The 22,019-nt window shown below is 41.7% G+C and overlaps 1 protein-coding gene and 1 long non-coding RNA gene across 3 annotated transcripts in view; one reads left to right on the top strand and one right to left on the bottom strand.

Annotated features, from left to right (window-relative positions):
• Nucleotides 1-21,868, bottom strand: part of MNS1 (meiosis specific nuclear structural 1) — a 144,771-nt gene extending 122,903 nt beyond the window's left edge. The window contains exons 1-3 of one of the 2 annotated variants that reach the window (XM_060417885.1): nt 12,091-21,868; nt 11,573-11,691; nt 9,707-9,857 (exon numbers count right to left, since the gene is read on the bottom strand). In XM_060417885.1, the coding sequence (XP_060273868.1) occupies nt 9,707-9,759 (53 nt within the window). In that variant the 5' untranslated portion in view covers nt 9,760-9,857; nt 11,573-11,691; nt 12,091-21,868. The remainder of the gene's footprint in view (nt 1-9,706; nt 9,858-11,572; nt 11,692-12,090) is intronic. The other variant, XM_060417886.1, reaches the window with a different exon arrangement.
• The window catches only part of LOC132660041 (uncharacterized), a 127,407-nt gene that overhangs the window by 19,190 nt on the left and 86,198 nt on the right, over nt 1-22,019 (top strand). The window lies entirely within an intron of this gene.

Raw genomic sequence — 22,019 nt, 5'->3', positions numbered from 1 at the left:
ATGAAGTGGCCAAAGTATTGGAGTTTCAGCTTCAGCACATTCCCTCCAAAGAAATCCCAGGACTGATCTCCTTTAGAATGGACTGGTTGGATCTACTTGCAGTCCAAGGGACTCTCAAGAGTCTTCTCCAACACCACAGTTCAAAAGCATCAATTCTTTGGGGCTCAGCCTTCTTCACCGTCCAACTCTCACATCCATACATGACCACAGGAAAAACCATAGCCTTGACTAGACGGACCTTAGTCAGAAAAGTAATGTCTCTGCTTTTGAATATGCTATCTAGGTTGATCATAGCTTTCCTTCCAAGGAGTAAGCGTCTTTTAATTTCATGGCTGCAGTCACCATCTGCAGTGATTTTGGAGCCCCCAAAAATAAAGTCTGACACTGTTTCCACTGTTTCTCCATCTATCTCCCATGAAGTGATGGGACCGGATGCCATGTTATCCACCCTTATAAAAGAAATGAAACTCTGACACGTGCTACAACATGGATGAATCTTGAAGACATTGTCCTAAGTGAAATAAGCCAGGCACAAAAAGACAAATACTCCCTGATTCCACTTGTGTACAATACCTAGTAGAGTGAAAGTCATAAAGCCAGGGTTAGGATTAGGGAGGGGTGCCAGGGGATGGGGCAGGAGACAAGAGTGGGTAGTTACTGTTTACTTGGCACAGACTTTTGGTTTCATAAGAAGAAAAGAGTTTGGGAAATGGATGATGCAATGGTTATACAATGATGTGAATACACCTAATGCCAATGAACTGTACACTAAAAATGTTTAAAATATGTTGCATTTTTTTAATACCAAAAAATATGCAGGTGAATGAATTACACTCTCCAGATGGTCTGATTCAGGAAATTATGGGTTAAGCCCCTCATAGCCCTCTCAGTCTTCACAAGGAAGCCAAAATAAATTGAGATTTCCTTAGGTGAAAAGAAGTAGGATGGAGACTACCCTGGTGGTCCAGTGGCTAAGATTTCAAGCTCCCAGTGTCTGGGGTCCAGGTCTAATCCCTCATCAGGGGACTAGATCCTACATACTGCAACTAAAGATCACGTGCCACAATGAAGATAAAAGATCGTGCATGACACAACTAAGACCTGGCACAGCCAAATAAATAAAAATAAACATTAAAAATAGGGAAGGAAGTAAGATGGAAGAAGCAATAGTGGAACGAAATAGAAATAAATTAAAAACCACATCTTGATTACTTTCAATTCTGCTGAATGCTAATCTTTCCAGATGCCTTCAGAGAAATCTTGACTTTATAGTTTAGAAATTATTCTCACCTGTAGTGGGCAAGATCCCAAACCCTTTACCAACATAGTTATAATTTCAGAGAGATGCAACGGCTTTCATTTTAACTTCCCTTCTCTACTCCATTTTTCCTTTTTCTGATTATTGCAGCTTGATTTTCTTGTCTTTCATTTTAAATAAATAAAGCTTAACTCCTCAAACCTTTCTTAAAGCCTGATGTCTAGAAAACAGGCTGTATCATTCATTCAGTCTGAGTTTATACCTGTAACTCACTTTCTTCTAATAAGAGAAACTACATTACTAGTAATCAGCTTGCCCTTAGAAATACTGCCCTCCCTACTGACTACAGCAATCTTCAGTATCACTTAACAAATGTGTCAAGTGGATGCTTGTCAGAGATAATGGAAATTTTACCAAAATACCATGGAGATGTGGCCCCAGCTCTTAAGGAAGCAGACAGTTGCGCTCACTCAGACTCATGAATGTAAAGTATAAAAATAATGCACATTTTCAATAGTTTTTTGAAAGACATTTGCCTATTAATCTTTTTAATTCTCTTTTTATCCCTACTCAGAACATCCACCTAGTATATAATTGGTTCATAGTAGGCATACAGTAAATATTTGTTGATAATCAAACATGGGGCGTGTTCAACCAGAAAAAACAACTATATGGCATTTAAGAGACACTTTTCTCACACATGAAAATCAATAGGTCTTCTAACATAGAAGTTAAACATTAAACTTAAAATACTTAGATTATGGGATAAGAATGCTACAAATGTTTTAGATTTCACAGAGACCCATTCTTCCTGCCCAGTTAATAATACCTTAGATGGGCAGAGCCTAAATTGGCCTAAGTTTGCTACCAGATCAAAATTTGAAATTGTGTTAAAGTTTTTTTAACGCTTTCTTTGAGAAAAACAGTTTGCTGAGTCCACGTCTTGTTCTGCTCAGCTAGAGAAGGCATTTTGGTGTAGGAAAATCCAATTCCTTAACTGACATATCTTTGTGGTTGACAGAAATAGCTACGCCTGGACTTTGAGTGACAGCAATGGCCACTCCTACACTCCTAACTTAACATTTAATACTACCTTTCTTACCAATAAACTACCTTATCTGTAGATGCAACTCTCATAGCTACATTTAGCTTTGAAGAGGGACTCTATCTTATTGGTTTTAACTCTGCATGGAAACTTCTTTGTTGCTATTTTCCTTACTTTATTTACAATCAAGTAAATAAATTAGAAAGAATAAAATAGTCAAAGAATTTATCTATTCATGGCTTTTTAAAATTGTCTATAGTGAATTGTAAGGTTGTAGTTAACTCATTTAAAAGAATTATCTTTCTCTAGAAAACCATTTTCAAATAGAAAGATAGTGCTTGTCTTTGTTGTTGTTACATTGAGTGCAATTCAGTGAGTTGCATGGCAAAACATGTATTATGTAAATAAACTGGATTCACTTAATATTAAAGAGTGAAGGAGAAACAAAAACTTTTTCAGACCAAAAAAAAGAGAATTATCAACTCAGTAAACATCTATCTGCCCCTCTCTTTGTCCTAAAATTGTCCAAGTGACTCAACCTTATATCTCTAAATTCACTCCTAGAAAATAAAAATATCTAATATTTACTGGTTTTACTAGGTACCATCAGCACCTCACATGTACTGCTTAATCACTTTAACAACTCCAGGAGTAGGCACTATGGTCATTGAAAATTTAGAGAGGAAGAAACTAAGGATCAAAGCAGATAATTTAGGATGCCTTTGCCGACTAAAGTCCGTCTAGTCAAGGCTATGGTTTTTCCTGTGGTCGTGTATGGATGTGAGAGTTGGACTGTGAAGAAGGCTGAGTGCTGAAGAATTGATGCTTTTGAACTGTGGTGTTGGAGAAGACTCTTGAGAGTCCCTTGGACTGCAAGAAGATCCAACCAGTCCATTCTGAAGGAGATCAGCCCTGGGATTTCTTTGGAAGGAATGATGCTAAAGCTGAAACTCCAGTACTTTGGCCACCTCATGCGAAGAGTTGACTCATTGTCAAAGACTCTGATGCTGGGAGGGATTGGGGGCAGGAGGAGAAGGGGATGACAGAGGATGAGATGGCTGGATGGCATCACTGACTCGATGGAGGTGAGTCTGAGTGAACTCCGGGAGTTGGTGATGGACAGCGAGTCCTGGCGTGCTTCGATTCATGGGGTCGCAAAGAGTCGGACACAACTGAGCGACTGAACATAATACAACTACTAAGTGATGAAGCCAGGAGTCGGAGTCACATGCCAAGCAACTGGACTCTATTGTCATCCACACAAAAACACTGAGTAGAGCCTGCCTAGCAGTAAGCTGGGAGAAGGAAATGGCAACCCACTCCAGTGTTCTTGCCTGGAGAGTCTATGGACAGAGGAGCCTGCTGGGCTGCCATCTATGGGGTCACACAGAGTCAGACATGACTGAAGCGACTTACCAGCAGCAGCAGACCATCTCTAATAGGAATATATTATCTGCTTAGTGTTTGCTTGAACATATATCAAATTTACTAAGTATAACTTTGCTCTTTCATGTCCATGTTTTCGCAGAAATGAACAAGTTATAATTTAGTCTCATTTCAGGGACCAAATTTGCCATTTTGAAAAACTGTAGTAGAAACAGGGTCCTTTTGTCTTTGTCCAAAGGCTTCACCTGAGCAATAAAGCCAACAATCATGGGTCCTTATTGCCTCACTTACATAATAAGAATCATCTTTTTTCCCCCATGTGGGCCATCTCAGTTTTATTTCCCACTTCTGAGCCACAGAACACATTAATTCTCAAATAAGCTTACTCAGGGACTCTATCAAAACTATAATGGGAAACCTGAATAATTAGTTCCTCCAGCATCAGACTGAGGGATTTATTTTATTTATTTTAAAGAAAACTTCTGGGATACGGATTCAAATGAGACCGCAGGATCAGTAAGAGTCAAATCTTACCTTTTTAATCCAGACTGACCATTATAGACGGCTAAGAAACAATCTGAGGACCTAGTACATCCTGTGAATGCTTCCCAAAATGTTAAATAAGAATGACAAGATCCACAACCACTCATGCCTAGAGCCTGTGTCCCGCAACAAGAGAAGCCACCACAATGAGAAACCCTTGTACTGCAACGAAGATTAGCCCCTACTCTCTGCAACTAGAGAAAGTCCATGCAAAGCAACAAAGGCCCAATGCAGCCAAAAACAAATAATTAAAACCAAAACAAACAAACAAAAAAACCCCAAAACCCTCTTCTCTGAAAACCACCAGGGATCTACGTTCTTCTGAGTATGAGTTGACTATTCTCCCTTCTTGGCCCAAGCAATAAACCCTTCCCTGTCTACCCGCCCCCACCCCCCCACCAAAAAAAAAAAAAGAATGACAAGATCATAAAAAACCAACAATCTTATCTTATATGCATATAAATCTTATCTGCATATGAATATGGTATGAGTGGACAGGAAAATGAAAGTATTTCAGAAGCACAGCATTAACTAGAAAAGATTCCTCACTAGTAAAGCCAACTCAATGGAGATTCTCAGTACCTAAGTAACCCAAGTGCTTTGCAATAGATACCCAGAATAGTGTCAGAGACCAAAAAGTGACATCAACATGAAAACAGTAGCTGTAATGGCTGCTGTGTCATGTTGCCCAGATCTGTCTTCCAGTATAAGGACTTTATTTTCCCAGATGCTGGGAGTGCTGTCACTGGATAACCCTCAGCTGTCAGTCCCCTCCAGACCCTGCCCTTGGCCTCACAGTGCCCTCTCTCTTAGGGGACCAGCTTGCATCTGATGTCTGCCTGATGCGGGAGTATGAAAGCCCCACATCATCACCACCAAGGGAGTCAACTCTAAAGGGCCTTCCCAGCTCTTCTGAGAAGCTCTCCAGGGCCTGAGCTGAGGCCTTTGTGGAGGTTGAGCTCAGCTTTTCACTCTGCCTAGTCCTGCCTCTTCCCTTCCACAAATGTCAATCCCAAGAGTGATCCCTGATACATGCTCTGCATGCCAACCTTCATCTCTGAGTCTGCTTCTTAGGGAACCCAAATTTGAATACTAGAGAAATTAAATTCTTTGTTTCTAACGTGTTATTAGAATATAAATATTACCTTATCAGGAAATATGTTTTTAACTAGCATTTAAGAATACTATAACATATTGTTTAGGCATTTAAAAATCACTTTTCTCATGGATATAGGTTGGGTTGCTTCATTTACTGTGATAGAAAAGCAATCAGGAGGATAGAATACAAAACTGTCGAGTCCCCACATGCAGGAAATTATATTGAGGATTGGAGTAAGAAGTACAAAGGCGAGAGAGAAATTAGGAGTTTGCTAGTCCCATTGGAACCCACACAGAAAGATTTTGTTAAGGCCTACAGCCATCCAGCTTTCTATAGGACTGATTCCCTCCAGAGACTCTGTCAAAGCCATGATGGCATGGTGAGGAAAATTTAGTATGACCATCATTTGCCTTCCCTCTATTCTTAGTCGCTTATCTTGGTCTGGTGTCTCAGAAATCTTCCTTCCTTATTCTTTTACTAGCCAAATGTTGAAAGCATTTGAATTCTGGTAGAGAATTCAAGAGAAGGTGAAAAGCTTTCAATGTAGAGACATGAATCTGAGTTGCCAATAGAAGAGTTTCAAACACCTTGACTAGAGGAAGGAAGGAAATATAAGGCAGATAGTCTGCTATAGGCTAAGCCATACACCCTCCTAAAACACCTTTGATAGAGTCTTTAATTAGTTATACCTCATGCTGTGATTATTCATCTGCCTCACAGTGACAGTTTGGTAGTACAGGCTACTTCACTATCAGTTTGAATTTCAAGTCTGGATTTAACAATTCATTCAACAGATAATTACTGAGGACCCAGCAGTAATAAACAAAGCAGACAAGTCACCTGTCTTCTACTAGAGAGAGACAGAAATAAACAAAAACAAAAACTCAGATCATACTAAAAGCTAAGAAGAGACTAAAGCAAGGTTAAAAGATGGAGGACCACTAGGAGTACGGATGTTGACTATTTTAGCTGTGAGAAACTAGGTCAGCGAACATTCTTCTAAAGAGACAGCTTGTGAGCAGAGATCTGAACAGTAAGTATCAAGCCATGTGAAGATTCAGGTAGATCATCGGATGCAAAGACTATATCCCACAAACAACAGAAAAGAGGTAGAGCAGGAATGGAGCAAACGAAGCAGAGAGTGAGGGAGGGGTTGGATGGCAGGAAAGGTCAGATCACAAAGAACATTGAGGGCTAGCCCGAAGAGTTTGAATTTTGTTCTAGATGTAATAGGAAATGGACTTCCTTGGTGGTCCAGGGGCTAAGAATCCACACTCCCAAAGCAGGGTTCCTAGGTTAATTCCCTGGTCAGGGAATTAGATCCCACATGCTGCAACTAAGACTTCACAAACCACAACTAACAAACCGGCACAGCCAAATAAATAAATAAACATATGTTTTTAAAAAATAAATAAATGTAATAGGAAGCCACTGGACAGATTTTTAAATAGGAAGAAGTACGACATGATGTAAACTTTTGAAGAGCTCTCTAAGGGCTGTTGAGCTATGAAACTGCAAGAGTGAAGTCAGGGAGAACAGTCAGGAAGCCGTGGCTGTGGAGCAGTGAGAGTTGAGAATGGTGGTAGCAGAAGTGATGGGAACTGGTTGAGTCTAGAATGTATTTTAGAAATAAAACTGTCAGGACTTGATGATGGGTTAGATGTGGGAAACGACAAAAAAGCATTTACTCAAAGATACCTCCCAAGTTTTCTTTGCCGGCACAACGGGATGAACAATGATGCCATCAATTGGGTTGGGGGATGCTAGGGAGGAATCGGAGAAGGCAATGGCACCCCACTCCAGTACTCTTGCCTGGAAAATCCCATGGACGGAGGAGCCTGGTAGGCTGCAGTCCATGGGGTTGCTAAGAGTCAGATACGACTGAGCAACTTCACTTTCACTTTTCACTTTCATACATTGGAGAAGGAAATGGCAACCCACTCCAGTGTTCTTGCCTGGAGAATCCCAGGGACGGGGGAGCCTGGTGGGCTGCCATCTATGGGGTCACACAGAGTCGGACACGACTGAAGCGATTTAGCAGCAGCAGCAGGGAGGAATAGAATTGGAAGACAGGAAAAATCAAAAGTCCTATTTGGACTTGTTAAATTTGAGATGTCTATATCCCAGTGGAGATCTTGAGTTGACAACTACACATACACACCTATCAGTCAAAAGAGAAGTTGGGGCTGTAAATATAGATCCACATGTCAACATGATAAGGATTCTTATGAATCGCATGGGACTAGGACTAAACCCAGAAGTAGAAAGAGATTTAGGACTAAGCTCTGAGGAATACTAATATTTGGAACAAGAGTTTTTAACACTGGAATCATCAGGAGAACTTTAAATAAGAATTGGACTTGGACCCATTTCTCAAAGATTCTGATTTAATTGGTCTGGGGGTGCAGCTAGATTAAGTCTAAGGATTTAAAAGCTCCTAGTGATTCTTATGTGCAGTTAAGGTTGAGAACCACTGATTCAAATGATTGGGAATAAAACAATTAGAATGAAGGGGGCCATCAGCAAGGTAGGAAGAAAACCAGGAAAGTAATGCCTTAGAAGTTAAGTGAAGAGAATGTTCCAGGAATGAAATGGTTAACTGTGTCAAATGCTAATGAGAAGTGAAGTCAAAGAAGGAAGACAGGGCAAGGACGGGGTGCCCTAAAGGTAAAAAGTTCTGGTGGGGTTGTGGAGATGGAGGCCTGCCCAGGATGGATTAGACAGACTGGAGAGTGAGGCAGGAGAGACACTGTTGCCCCCTGTGTCTGCTCTGCCTCCCCCACCCCCCCAAGTCCTGGACTCAGATCCAGAGACCCTGGCTGCCCCTAGTCCAGAAGCTTGTGTATCCAGTGCCCATCAAATAATACCATCTCAACTACTTGCTCACACAGCCAGTCAACACTATTCAATACCTATCGAGCACTTACATGTGCTAGTCATTGTTAGGCAGAAGGGACAGAGAGTAAAGTAAGATATGCTTCTTGCTCCCACGGAATTTTCAGTCCGTTGAGGAAGCAAGTCACAAATAATTACAACAAAGTAGTCATCTTGATTCTACATCCACAATGTCTATCTTCATTCCCATTTTCACTAATCTAGTTTAGGCCCTGAAAATGAATAATAGTGTCCTAACCAGTTTCTGTCGGAGAAGGCAATGGCACCCCACTCCAGTCGTCTTGCCTGGAAAATCCCATGGACAGAGGAACCTGGTAGGCTGCAGTCCGTGGGGTCGCAACAAGTCGGACACAACTGAGCGACTTCACTTTCACTTTTCACTTTCATGCTGGAGAAGGAAATGGCAACCCACTCCAGTATTCTTGCCTGGAGAATCCCAGGGATGGTGGAGCCTGGTGGGCTGCCGTCTATGGGGTCGCACAGAGTGGGACACGACTGAAGCGACGCAGCAGCAGCAGCAGCAGCAGCAGCAACCAGTTTCTGTATATCCAGTCTTTCCCTTCTTGCTAATATAGTTTAAACCTTGCTGCCAAATTCCTTTCCCTAAAGCACAACTCTGTTTATATCATTCATTAATTGTGGAAGCATACTGTTAGCACTTGCTAAATACAAAAAGAATCTGCCTGCCAATGCAGGAGATATAAGACAGGGTTCGATCTTTGGGTCGGGAAGATCTCCTGGAGGAGGGCATGGCAACTTACTCCAATATTCTTGCATGGAGAATCCCATGGACAGAAGAGCCTGGTGGGCTACAGTCCATAGGTTCACAAAGAGTCAGACATAACTGAAACGACTTAGTACACACACACAAAGCACAACTCTCTTCATGTCATTCATTAATTGTAGAAGTATATATTTAGCGCTTACTAAAATACAAAAATAAATTCAGTTTCCCCTCCTATGATGTTAGGGTCACTTTCTAGTTCCAAAAGCCTGATTCTGTAATCTCAATCAGCAGTAACCACAACAGTTACCTAGTTCATGCATGAATTCCCTTTATGAATCTCTATAAATCAGAAGAGGATAATTATAAACTGGATAAAAGTACATCCAATCGCTACTTAAGCCTCCGAGGATGGAGAATTCACTTTTGAAAGAGTTCAAAACATGTTCAAGAAGTTGAAATTTTTATGAAGTTCTTCCTTCATAATGCTTCTTGCTTACTCATTAGAATGCAGGCTTCTTGGCTTGCATTCAAGGTCTGCTATTATTTGACCCTGAGGCATTTTGGTCCTAGTTTCTTATATTTTCCTTCTGTTTCCTTCCCTGAATGTGCTTCCACAACACCACACTATCCCTCTATCCCCTCATATCCAAATACTTCAAGACAGAGCTCTAGTGACACCTTCTCTGTAAAACCACCAAGTCCCCCAGCAGACCATCACTCCCTCACCTGAGACCCCCTCAGGCTTATTCTTACCTTCCTCTTGGGTTCCCTCCCTTGGTGATTAGGGCATGCATCCTATTTTCCATGCCTCAATGAAAAGTCCACGAGAGCCGGGCCCCTCTGTTGAGAACCTCTGTCTCCTGCACAGGGCATAGCACAGTGCTTTGAAAGTTTCATTAGACACCTGTGGAATAAATACAGCATCAATTCTCTGGATCTATTTCCCATTCTAAGAGAGAAGCTATATTAGCTTTCCTAGACTCTACTATTTTGATGCTCAAATTTAAAGTAAGTATTAGATACCTATTGCATGCCTGAAATTGTGGGCACATTTGGGGGCAGGGGTCAAGACAATACTACACAGGAAAGAATTATAAACAGGATAAAATGTTAATTGTAAGCCAGGGAAAACAACAAAGGAGTGCATGGAGGGAGGAGATGAACTTGGTCAAGAGTTGCCATGGAAGGTTAAGAGGAAGAGAAGTTCCTTGAACCTGCCTTTGAATCTCCATGTAAAGAAACTCCTTAGGTCTTGGGCATTTTAAGCCTGAAACAAAGGCTGAGTCAGGGACACTAGAGGGAGCCAAGGCCTGCAGACTGGAGAGAAAGCTTCCAGGGTGTTAGCCTTGGGTTCACAGATTCTACAACATTTGCTTAGTAGATTGAGAAGGATATTCTTTATCATACATTCAAATGCTTCCACAGGACAATTTCTAAAAGGAAAATTGTTTTGAGTCTCTTTTCAGTTTTTTACTAGTGTTAAACCTCTTTTGAGGAGATCAATATTAAGTACCTAATGTCTATACATCTTATGTCCTCTTTGTCCATGAATATCTCCTGAATGTTAACTGTGAGCTGGTGTAGTTTCTTGGAGCTGGGGGTAGAGAAAGACCAGTGAAACCCTGTCCAGTGACTTGGCCTTAAGCTGGGTAATCTGTGACCACTGGTTCCCAGGGCGGTCACATTGTCAGGCTAGGTGACCAGAGGTTGCTGCCCTTATATGTTCAAATATGAGGACTTTGTGGCAGATTACAGCAAAGAAGTCACCCCTCTAGCCTTTTCTCTCAGTCCAGATCCACAGAGAGCCCTAAGGAGGAGTGTTTAAAAGGACCTGGAAGTTTTGAGGCAACAGTGTGAGCTCAGTCTGGCCAGTATCAGCACTGCCCATGCCTGCCTGACAGACAAATGGGTGGGAAAACAGAGGCCCCCATCCACAGGCATAAGGACGAAGTATAGTTGGAAGGAGGAAAAAAGAAAATCGAGTACAGCCCTGATGTACTGCCCTACCTCAGACAGAGTGACATTAGACAGTGTGAAATGCATGGCTGCCAAAGGATAGGAACTGAATCATAGCTTTGCCATATATAAATTTCATTTGAACTAAATCTGGGGACAGAGGAGCTTAAAAATGTACAAGGTAAAAAGGATATCATACCTCTAAAGTAACAGTGACTTAAAGCTCACCCAAGCCAAAGGGACAAGAGGCCTCACAGCTAAGAGGCAGCACTTTAGGTGCCCTGGCTTGGAGCATCTTCCCACAGTACCTACCCCTAGTGCCACCAGACGGAAATGCAATCAGAAACCAATCAATAGGAAGTCAACCCTGAATAGTCATTGTAAGGACTGATGCTGAAGCTCCAATACTTCGGCCACCTGATGGGAAGAACAGACTCATTGGATAAGACCCTGATACTGGGAAAGGTTAAAGGCAGGAGGAGAAGGGGACGACAGAGGATGAGGTGACTGGATGGCATCACTGACTCAATGGACATGAGTTTGAGCAAACTCTGGGAGATAGCGAAAGACGGGGAAGCCTGGCATGCTGCAGTCCATGGGTCACAAGGAGTCGACAAGGCTCAGCAAGTGAGCAACAATCAAAACAAGGCAGGAGGGCCTCACCAGCTGCTGGAGGGCCCAAGAGGCTCCGTTTTCCTCCAGATGCCACTTTCAGAGCTCCCCTTGACATGGCCGTCAGAAGCTAGAATTTAAGTTGAAGGTGGGAGGCTGAAGATCCAGGCCTAGAGGGAGAAATGGAGAGGAACTTGTGAGGCAGGCTGTTAAGCTAAGAAGAGAGAAGCACCTTATCCGCGTCTGTTCCCCCCCCCCCCCCGCCCCCCTCCTGCTGCTGCCTTGGTATCCTGATGCTGTGTCCCTCTCCCCTTAAATCCAAAGGGAACAAGCAACAGGAGACCCAAGAAAGCAAGCAGACCTGGAGAGACTGCTTTGGCTCCTGGACAAGCCCAGTGTAGGGGAGCTGGGTGAGCAGAAGCTCCGGGTGCTACTCCTGTGGGTGGGGAAGGCGGAACTCAGTCGCCGGCAGGGTTGCGGAAAAGGACCCTTCTGGGCAGGGGGAGGGTTGTGCGGACCATCTGAAGGCAGGGCTGGGCGCAAGCAGTGGAGCGGGTACGGGGACTCACCGGGGAAAGCTTGGAAGCTCTGGGTCTGAGTTCGCTCAGCCACCCACTGCTTTTCCCAGAAACAGGGCCCAGCCTGGCTTCCCTCGCGGAAGAGCCGACCCTGGGGCGGAGCGCCGGCAGAATAAGAGCTGAGAGAGAAGCCCGCGGCATCTGTCTCCCTCGCGATGTGAGCCTTGTGATGACTTGCCAAGTCCTCAGGGGAGAGCCTAACGCGCACGTGTGGGCCAGGGCGCTGCACACAGCTGGGCCTCGGTCTAGGGTTCCGGGGCCGAGCCCACCCTAGAGGCTCAGAGCCCATCTCCATCCATGGGAGTCTCCAGGCAAGAATACTGGAGTGGGTTGCCATGCCCTCCTTCTCCAGGGCATCTTCTCCACCCAGGGATCAAACCCGGGTCTCCCTCACTGAAGTCTTAGCCACCAGAGAAGCCCCAGAAGGAGTAAATAGAACGGAGAAGAGGAGAGAGGCAGCCCTCTTTGGGTGTGGAGAGCTGGGTGACCACATCAAGAGGAACTCTGAGCTCTGAGTCTGGTACACAGGCATGTTCTTCCTCAGCAGACCCCCAGAAGGTTGGGCATGGAGGGCAGCCACTGTCACACCTGTCCCAGCGGACTCCCGTGGCTGGTGTTGACTTGGATGTAAAGCTTGGTGAAGGCCACGGTGCCCTCCCACTTGGATGCCCCTTCCCCATTCCCGCAGAGCACATCCTTCCACATGGAATTCAGCTGCCACCTTTTTCATAAACCCACCCGGAGTTTCTCAGAAGCCCCATTATCTCCCTCACCTGAGACCCCTCAGGCTTATTTTTACTTTCCTCATGGGTTTCCCCCTTTGGTGATTGAGGCAAGCATCCTATTATCCATGCCTCACAGAAAGGTCCATGAGAGCCAGGCCCCTTTGTTGGGCATCTCTGTCTCCTGCACAGCACCCAGCACGATGGCTTGAAAGTTTCATTAGACACCTGTGAAATGGATAAAGCAGCAATTCTCTGGATCTGGGTACTATTCTGTGAAAGGAGGAAGTTATATGAACATTTCTACAACTCTTATTTTCTGATCCCCAATTAGATTAAGTACTAAACACCTGCTGCATGCCTGCTACTGTAACTCTCTCATTTCAAAGAACTGAAAGACACAAATGTGATTTTGTTGTGGTAACTCAGTGTACAACGAACAATTAGATTATGAGACTAAATATAATAAAATGCTAAATAAACTGTGCACTGTAAGAGGGGCTCAGAGGAAGGAGAGATGCATGTGGTCCAGCAAGGGCCTGGAGAACCAAAAGGAAGAGAAGTCAGCTGGACTGAGCTCTGATGGTGGGTGGATTTGCACAGGTTCACAGCCCCACAGCTGTTTTAACCCTTGCCCTTGACACCTTGCCTGTGCAGGCTCTTCATTGCTGCTGTTTTCATTAAATAAACTAGAGGCAAGTCAGGAGCCCAGAGCAGCCTCTGGTGGGCTCCATCTCCTTGGAGTCTTGTTTTCTTTTTGATCTTCAAGCCTCCCAGGCAGAAGCTGTAATCATTATTAAGAAGCGCTGATAATCAGGACCCTTCTTGGATTTCTGCTGCTCAGACCTTGGGAAAACTGAGGCGTGGTGGTTGGGAGTCTCTCTTGAGTTTATCCTGATTCTTAACTCAGTACAGGTGTTTATTGCCCTGGTCGTCTAGGATGGATGCTTTCAAAGTCCTGTGGGGCTGCCTAGACCTCTACCCTTGCCATGACAAGGGGGTGTCTTTTTCACGGTTCCCATCATCCAGATACTGGGGAGTGATTCTGATGCTCAGCTGGTGGTCACAGGAACACCACTGTCCTCAGCTCAGGCATCCAAGATGCTCTGAAACTTCTCCGTGAGAGATAAGACTTTGCTTCTCCAGAGTCTTGTCTGCATTTGGTTTCCTAGGTAGGAAGGACTCAAGCACCCTCAGGTAGCCCTCCTGACTTATCTGTCAGCGTGAGTCAGGGTAAAGGTAGCGCTGCCTGGAAACCAGTTGTGGGCTCCAGTGTCGCCTTTTCATGCCGATATAACACTTGCTCCAGGATAATATGGTCTGTGAGTCCAACAAACAGGCAGACGCTAAGCTTAGAACACGGCTGGCCTTGTAATGGTGGCATGCCTTCTGGCTTCCCACAGAGCTTCACTGTGTTTCCCATCGCAGTCATCACTGTCTCTTTTTCGGTGTATATTTGTGTCTGCAATGCCTAGCACAGAGCCTGTCTTGCAGCAGACATCCTATAACAATGCCAAATCCCGAGGGAAACATTTGGCCAATGAATGACATTAGCTAATGCAGCCTTAAAGGTATGGGATGACACAGTGATAAAGATAAATATCCTCTATATCATTTTACAACAGTAAATCTGAAACCCCATCTATCGGGAAAGCATTGTCTCCACCACGATGACCACGTCAGAGCTCCTACTTATCCAGTTCTGCTGAGTGAGTGTGGAAGGGGTTGCTCTCTGTAATCTGTTTACTTTAAGGAGCTCAGTCACGTGTTCAGCTCACAGCCCGTTTATCAGGATGAAGGATGCTCTCTGGAGAGAGCAGACAGCAGGGCAGGCTGAGCTTGGATGACAGTCTGCCCCATGGAGACTGACTTTAATGAAGCACAGAATAAACAGGAAGATTAAGAGGGTGCAAAAATCAGTGACAAGTTTTGAGTTCACCTCTCTGTAGGAAAAGAAAGGTTCTCTGTACAGCTGAGAGCTGTCTCTGGGTTATAGATGAGGGGCATCTGTTTGGTCACTAATGATCCCACGCTATCTAAATCAGCCTTGTGTGGGGAAAGAAAAGTTTTCTCTTAATTTACAGGCCTGCTTCTGTGCAATTTACTTTACCCACAATATGATTTGCCTTATAGTGAGTAGAAAGATCGGTGTTATTAAAGGGTTTGAAGAATTATTTAATAGGCTAAAATGTCAGCCTGATACACAAGGACTAAATATTTCTCATTTTGTTCCTTTATACAGTCCCTCCACGGTGTGCTGAGAAAGTATAGTCACTCAGAGACTCATGATCTAAAACTATGGTCCATCCTGGAGGGCTGGTTCACCTTCTGGAAGGCCTAAATTCTTGAAGTAAAACAAAAAACTAGTCTTCCTTGTACAACACTGCCATTTCCATAGAAACAATGGCATTCAGATATTTTGCTGTATATTGCTCCAGTTCCTCATTTCATATATGATCTTTTTTAATAAATAGAAAGAAAAAGTTACAGAAAAGCCAGAGAACAGACTCTAAAATTCACACCCATCTCTTGACGATGACAGTTTCATTTAGAGGATCCAAATGGGAATCTTATCTCATTGTCATTGCTTTCTGTATACATAGATCTTACTAAAGGTGGGAGCAAGGTTTTTATTTGATATAGCATATTCCTTATTTAATCAAACTGTGAGAACTGGTTTCTGTGTGTGTGCCTGTGTGTGTACATTGGGCAGAGGTAGTGGCATGCTGCAGTCCATGGGGTTGCAAAGAGTTGTGTGCAACTTAGCCACTGAACAAGTCATGTTGACAGATTATAGCCTTCCTACCAGTAGATGGCACTCTGGTTCAAATAGATATTCTAAGCTTCCAATTGCCCAGCAGAAACGCTTTGTGAGCAGTAATGCTGAGAGAGTGTGCAAAACAGCTGAGTTGTATCCAAGTGAAAATATGTGGTAACAAAATAGTTCAAAACCATATTGGCAACCCATTTGAGGAGAGTTGGCATGTATTAATACAAGGATATAGGGCACAAACCTAGACAGCATAATAAAAAACAGAGACATCAGTTTAACAACAAAGGTCCATATAGTCAAAACTATGATTTTTTTCAGCAGTCATGCACAGCTGTGGGAGTTGGACCATAAAGAAGGCTGAGCACTGGAGAGTTGATGCTTTCAAACTGGTGCTGGAGAAGACTCTTGAGAGTCCCTTGGACTGCAAGGAGATCAAATCCATCAATCCTAAAAATCAACCCTGAATATTCATTGGAAGGACGGATGCTGAAGCTGAAGCTCCAATACTTTGGCCACCTGATGTGAAGAGCCGACTCACTGGAAAAGACAGTGATGCTGGGAAAGATTGAGGGCAGGAGGAGAAGGGGATGACAGAAGATGAGTTGATCAGATGGCATCACCAACTCAATGGACATGAGTTTGAGCTAACTCCAGGATAGTGAAGGACAGGGAAGCCTGGAGTGCTGCAGTCCATGGGGTCGCAAAGAGTTGGACATGACTTAGCAACTGAACAACAACATAAGGTGCAATCCTAATAGGGAGATCAGAATGCCTGGAACCAGAAGAGATTTGCTGAGAATTCTTTTGTGGAAGAGCTTCCTTAAGTAGAGTGCTCTGAATAGAGAGGAAGGGACATGAGGCAGCAAGAAACAAACATTCCAGGTAGGAGAAGTGGGCTGTAGAAAGGTTTCTTGGGACCCAAAGTATATATAAGGAATATGAAACAGTTTGGGTCTACTTTGAGAAACATCTGATGGAGGCTTAAAGTTAATATCTAATTTTCATTTAATGAGAAGTAAGTGGCAGGGGCAGGCAAGGGGAGCAGGAGAAACATTCAGCTTTGCAAAAGTAAACAAAAATAAAACAAGGTCAACCAAAGGTATGCCTTGCATCTGAATTTCACTTTTGATTATTACATTAAATGAAATTCAAATCAACCAACTGAGCCAATATCTTTCATTTCTGGTTTTACATAAGTGCTTATATAAGTACTTACATTTATATTTTACATTATGTAATTCTGGAACTTGTACTAGTCAAATGTAAACACTGAGTTTTCTACCTAAATGCACAACTCTGAACCATGTGTCTTTAGCACTTCCAAAAAGCTATCCATTAGGCCTTAATTTTTGTTACCTTAATTATGTCCTAATTTTCTGACTCTCTCCTGTAAATTTTTTGGGTTTTTTTTTTTTTTGCCTAAGTTTAGGATGAAAGATCATAGTGTGAAGAGAGAAATTGTATTTGTGGGTGGATTCAGTTTGTATTTATATTTAAAGCGTTTGAGGCAGTGGAGGAATCCTAACTGGCATTATACTTTCTAATGCAGATTCAAAGTTAAAGCAGTAAGGAGGTGTTTTTAAATAATTCAGCAGAAACTGCACTAAATGAACAGTTATTTAAGTCTTTTTAAGATCTCAAGTATAGTTAAACCAATAATGGGAGCTATGTTGCTTAATCTACATAAAGCGCTTTCCATTTACCAGGTGTTACCAGGGCTATCATTAAAATAGTAATTTATTATGAGGATGAGTCTTTAAAATGCTATGCTGAGGCCCTGGGTTCTGGAATCACTGGCTACATCAGCACTTTGTGCTTTTAAGCAGTGATGCACCTTTGGTAAGAAAAAAGGAATGATGTTCATTAATTCTTGATGTGCTTTAAACGCTAAAATTACTCTACTTGTTTTTTTCCTAGAATGGGAAAAACCACCCTTACACAAGTAGGTTAAATACTCTAATTCTCCTCAAGATTAATCATGTCTCCCTTTCAATGGGAATGGACGTCCCCAACAAGCGCAGGACGTTCCCACTTTTGGACAGGGAAGGTATCCTTGTGTGGTCCCTGCTGTGGTCACTGTTCCGATCGATGGACACGACCCGCAGGAGGACTAGGTGAAGGAACGTGTGTGGTCTGGCAGAGGACCGGAGGAAACGCAGGGGTCATGCTGTCATGCCGGGCGGCATGACAATAGCCTTGCAAACCCACTGCTCTCTGGGACTCAGCTAGTCAGCTTCAGTTGTCTGAGTTTCTTGGTGTTGCCATCATTGTACTGCAAGGTTGTTGGCTTTGCTATTTGAAGATGGTCCTTAGGCCATATTCCTTGAACGTGAAAAGGCACGTCCTGTTAAGTAAGGCTATGTGACTGGAAGGAGTTGTGGAACTGCATTAAGCGTGGTGATGGTAAAAGATTAGTCTAGAAAGATAGGAAGAAAGAGGATGGCACTGTGGAGGGCCTTAAACACCCAGAACTTGGGTGTTTTAGAAGTCCAATGCGCTATCCATTGAGCAACGGAGCCACCTAGAACTTGGGTCTTTTAAAAGCGAGTCTGGGATTGAGGCCACACACACTCTTACATTTAGTCCCAGTCATTTATGACACTTGCCAAAGCAGTTGCAACTTAAATTTTTTATTTCCAACCATAACCCGTGAAAAGAATCTTATAGCCCCTAAAATATTCATGTTATTGCTGCTGCATGTTTGTGCTAGATTTTGAGGGCTTGCCTTCAGCTATACCTTAGCATAAAAGAAATCGTAGTGAAAATAATTGGCATAAAGCCATCAACTTGCTCATTTGCTGTGTTTCACTATAAGACAATAAAGGAATTAAATGATGTCTCATTTGGCTTTATATATTTGCATACTTAAATGTTTGGATACTTCTTTGCTAAGTAAATTGGGCCTGATCAGACAAGCCAGTAGTGAATACCTCCAATTTTCAAATGTATTAATTCTTTCCAACTGTGGATTACTAATAATATTTTTATTGGCTGTTATACCATATCAATGACATATGGTTGAATGGATGAAGCAGGTTAACAAAGCTACTTGTGAAAAATAAGTTATATCCGTGCTATACGTATTTTCAAAAAACATATAATCTCATAATACACACAAAGACACACATCCTATGAGTACAAATTAAGTCATTTTAATACTTAATGCCCCAAATCCAATGACCATGAGCTTTTCTCCTGCTTGATTATCCAGTCTTTTACAAAATCCACTTCCCAAAATATTTCTGAGAGCCCCAGGGGAGCTCACATGCATATACAAATATTAGTCTCAGACCCAGTGGCTGCATTAATGTATAACTCCCATCTACATTTATGGTAGTTCTGAGATTTGTTCATACAAAACAATAATTACAAAAAGAAACCCACAAAAGTGGTTTCAATGTAATTACCTATTCCTGCCAACCACAGCACAGAGATTTCTTGTTTTGCTCAGGAAGGAGAAATTTGGAGGTGATAGCAAAATGTTCTCTCTATTTTGTTTTTTCTCTCCATCTAAGATGTCCCAAAGGTGCCCAAATGTTCCAATTCATGAAAAGTACCTGCACGCATACATACACACAAACACACACACTCACACATACTCACAGTCAAACATACATAGACACATTACCTTTCTCCAAGTTATAAGCCATCCACAGGGTCCAAACTGGAGCAACTTTCTTAAATTTTCCTTCCGTTGTGGGGAAGCACTCAGCCAAATCTCACTCATTTCGTTCTTTTATTCTCCCCTCTTCTTACACCAACTGTAAATAAAATATGTGTCTCTATGAGAAGTAACCAGGAAGCATGCATGCTAAATCGCTTTAGTTGAGTCCAACTCTTTGCGACCCTATGGACTGTAGCCCTCCAGGCACATCTGCTGTGAGATTCTCCAGGGAAGAATACTGGGGTGGGTTGCCGTGGCCTCCTCCAGGAAGTTACTAGCATAGTACACTCAAATTAGATACAAAGGGTGAAAAAAAAAATTCCCTCCTCCATCACCCAGCTCATGCCCAATCTTATTTCACTGACGCTCATTCAACCCTGGTTTAGGAAATTTGAAGGCCACATGGACAAATTTTGTTCATATTTTAAAAATCAAATATAAAAAAGAGTCAAAGAACAAAATTAAGAACTTGGATCTTTCTACTGATCATGTATCCATGTATTATCCTTAAGAGAGAATATACTTCTTTTTAATCACATACAAAACATTTACACAAACCAACTATTTAATAGGACCCAGAAGAAGTCACAATAAATTCCAAAGAATCAGATGATATAGTGTTACCTGAAATATGTATAAAATAAGAAATAGGTAACAAGAAAAGAAATATTAAAATATACTTGTCTGGAAACTAAAAAATATGTGTCCAAACCCTTTGTTTAAATAGGAAACTTAAAATTAAATGGTATTAAAAATATACCAGTCAAAATTTGTATGACACACTAAATCACTGCTTAGAAGGAAATTTATAGATTTAATAAACATATCCATCAGAAAATAAGAAAGATTTAAAACCAATGAGCTAAGTGCTTACTTCAGGAAATTGGAAAATGGACAACAGAGATAGCCCAAAGATATACAAAGGAAGGAAATAATAAATATAAGATGAAAATCAATAAAATACTAAACAACAGAAACACCAAAGAAGAAAAATTTAGCTAAACGAAGACCTGAATTTTTTTCATAAGATTGATAGAACAGCTTTAGGCAAAAATGTTAAAGGGGAAAAGTGACAGCCAGAAATTGCAAATAAACAGAATACAGAAAGATATTAGAAATTTAAAATTGTACACCCAGATATACATAGCCAATACGTTTGAAAACCTGGGCAAAATGAACAAATGTCTTTGAAAATATACAAATGCCAAAAATTGATGTAAGATGAAGTCTAAAATGTGAATAGACTAAAACCACTAGTGAAATTGGAAAAATAAGAATTCACCTTTTCATGAAAATAATAAAAATCCTCTAGCTACAGACTGTTCAAATTTTACTAAATTTTCTAGAAATGTGTAATTTCACATTTTCTAGAAATGTGTAACAATCATATGTAGGTTGTTACAGAGTGTAGAAAAAGAGAGGACGCTAGTCAACTCACTTTATGAAGTCTATATAATCTGGATTTCAATACAAAATGATGATAGTAAAAGAAATTTATACCCATTTCATATATGAAAATAGGTGTAAAATCCTTTAAAAAGTAGCTAACAGAACCTGGTAGAGTTTTTAAAAAATAATATATTATAATGAAATAGGGTTTATCTTAGGGATGAAGAATGCTTTTATAACAGAAAATCTGTCCTTGTAGATCACCACACTAATGAACTAAAAAGGAAAAAAAAAAAAACAACAACTATCTCATAGATAGAAGTCTAAAGAGCATTTGAAAAAAAGTCAATGTCTATTTGTAATATAAAAATATGAACTCTCAGATAACTAGAAATAGAAGGGAACGTTTGAGTCTTGTTAAAGTCTTTGTTGCTACCTGGAGTAAACCTCATACCTACTAGAGTAACTCTAAATGTAGCCATCTTAAAATCAGGAACAAAGAAAGAAAACAGCTATCACTACTCTTGTTCAGCATAACTTTGGAAGTCCTGGCCACTGTAATAAAAGAGAGCAAGGCAAGAACTAAAAGTTTTGAGAGGGAAGAGACTTAATAATATTATTTTTTCCTGATAGCATGATTCCCTACTTGAAAAACCCTCAAAAGCAACAACCTGTCATGATAAGAGAGCTAATGGTTTCATTACACTAATAGCAATTAAACAGAAAATGTAATTTTAAAAATGGCCCTACTCACAATAACAACAACAGCTATATAATATTTAGGAATTAAATAATTAGGCATGCATAAGAAGCCTTGATGGAGAAAAATCTAAAACTATTAGAGGGTATAAAAAAGAACCCAAATAAATGTAGAGATTTTTCATGTTAATAATGAAATGACTTACTTGTTTTAAAAATATAAGTTTTCCCCACAGATTCTACTCACATTTCCTGATTTCTTCCCCTAAAGTTGAATAAGAAGTTCACTGTCCTCTAGAACAAACAATGCAGCAATAAGCACCCTCATATATGTCCCCTTATGGATCTGGATAGGAATTATTTGGGGATATGGAATCAAGATCGGGACTGCAGGTATGAGCTGTATGTATCTTTGGCTTACCAGTGTGGCAGGTTGCCCTCCAGAACAGCTATACCAGTTCACACTCCAAGTAATTATACATGAGAGCACCACATCCCTTCATCCTCACCAACATATAGTATTTTCTGACTCTGTAATTCTGTGGGAGTAATAAGGCTTTCCTGGCGGCTCGGTGGTAAACATTCTGCTTGCCAATGCAGGAGACGTGGGTTCAATCCCTGGGTTGGGAAGATCTCCCCGGGGAGGAACTGGCAACTCACTCCAGTATTCTTG

Source organism: Ovis aries, chromosome 7 (assembly GCF_016772045.2).
Source record: "Ovis aries strain OAR_USU_Benz2616 breed Rambouillet chromosome 7, ARS-UI_Ramb_v3.0, whole genome shotgun sequence".
In the NCBI taxonomy this organism is placed as follows: domain Eukaryota; kingdom Metazoa; phylum Chordata; class Mammalia; order Artiodactyla; family Bovidae; genus Ovis; species Ovis aries.
The sequence above is the reverse complement of the archived record's forward strand: the minus strand, read 5'-3'. Positions and strand labels throughout refer to the sequence as shown.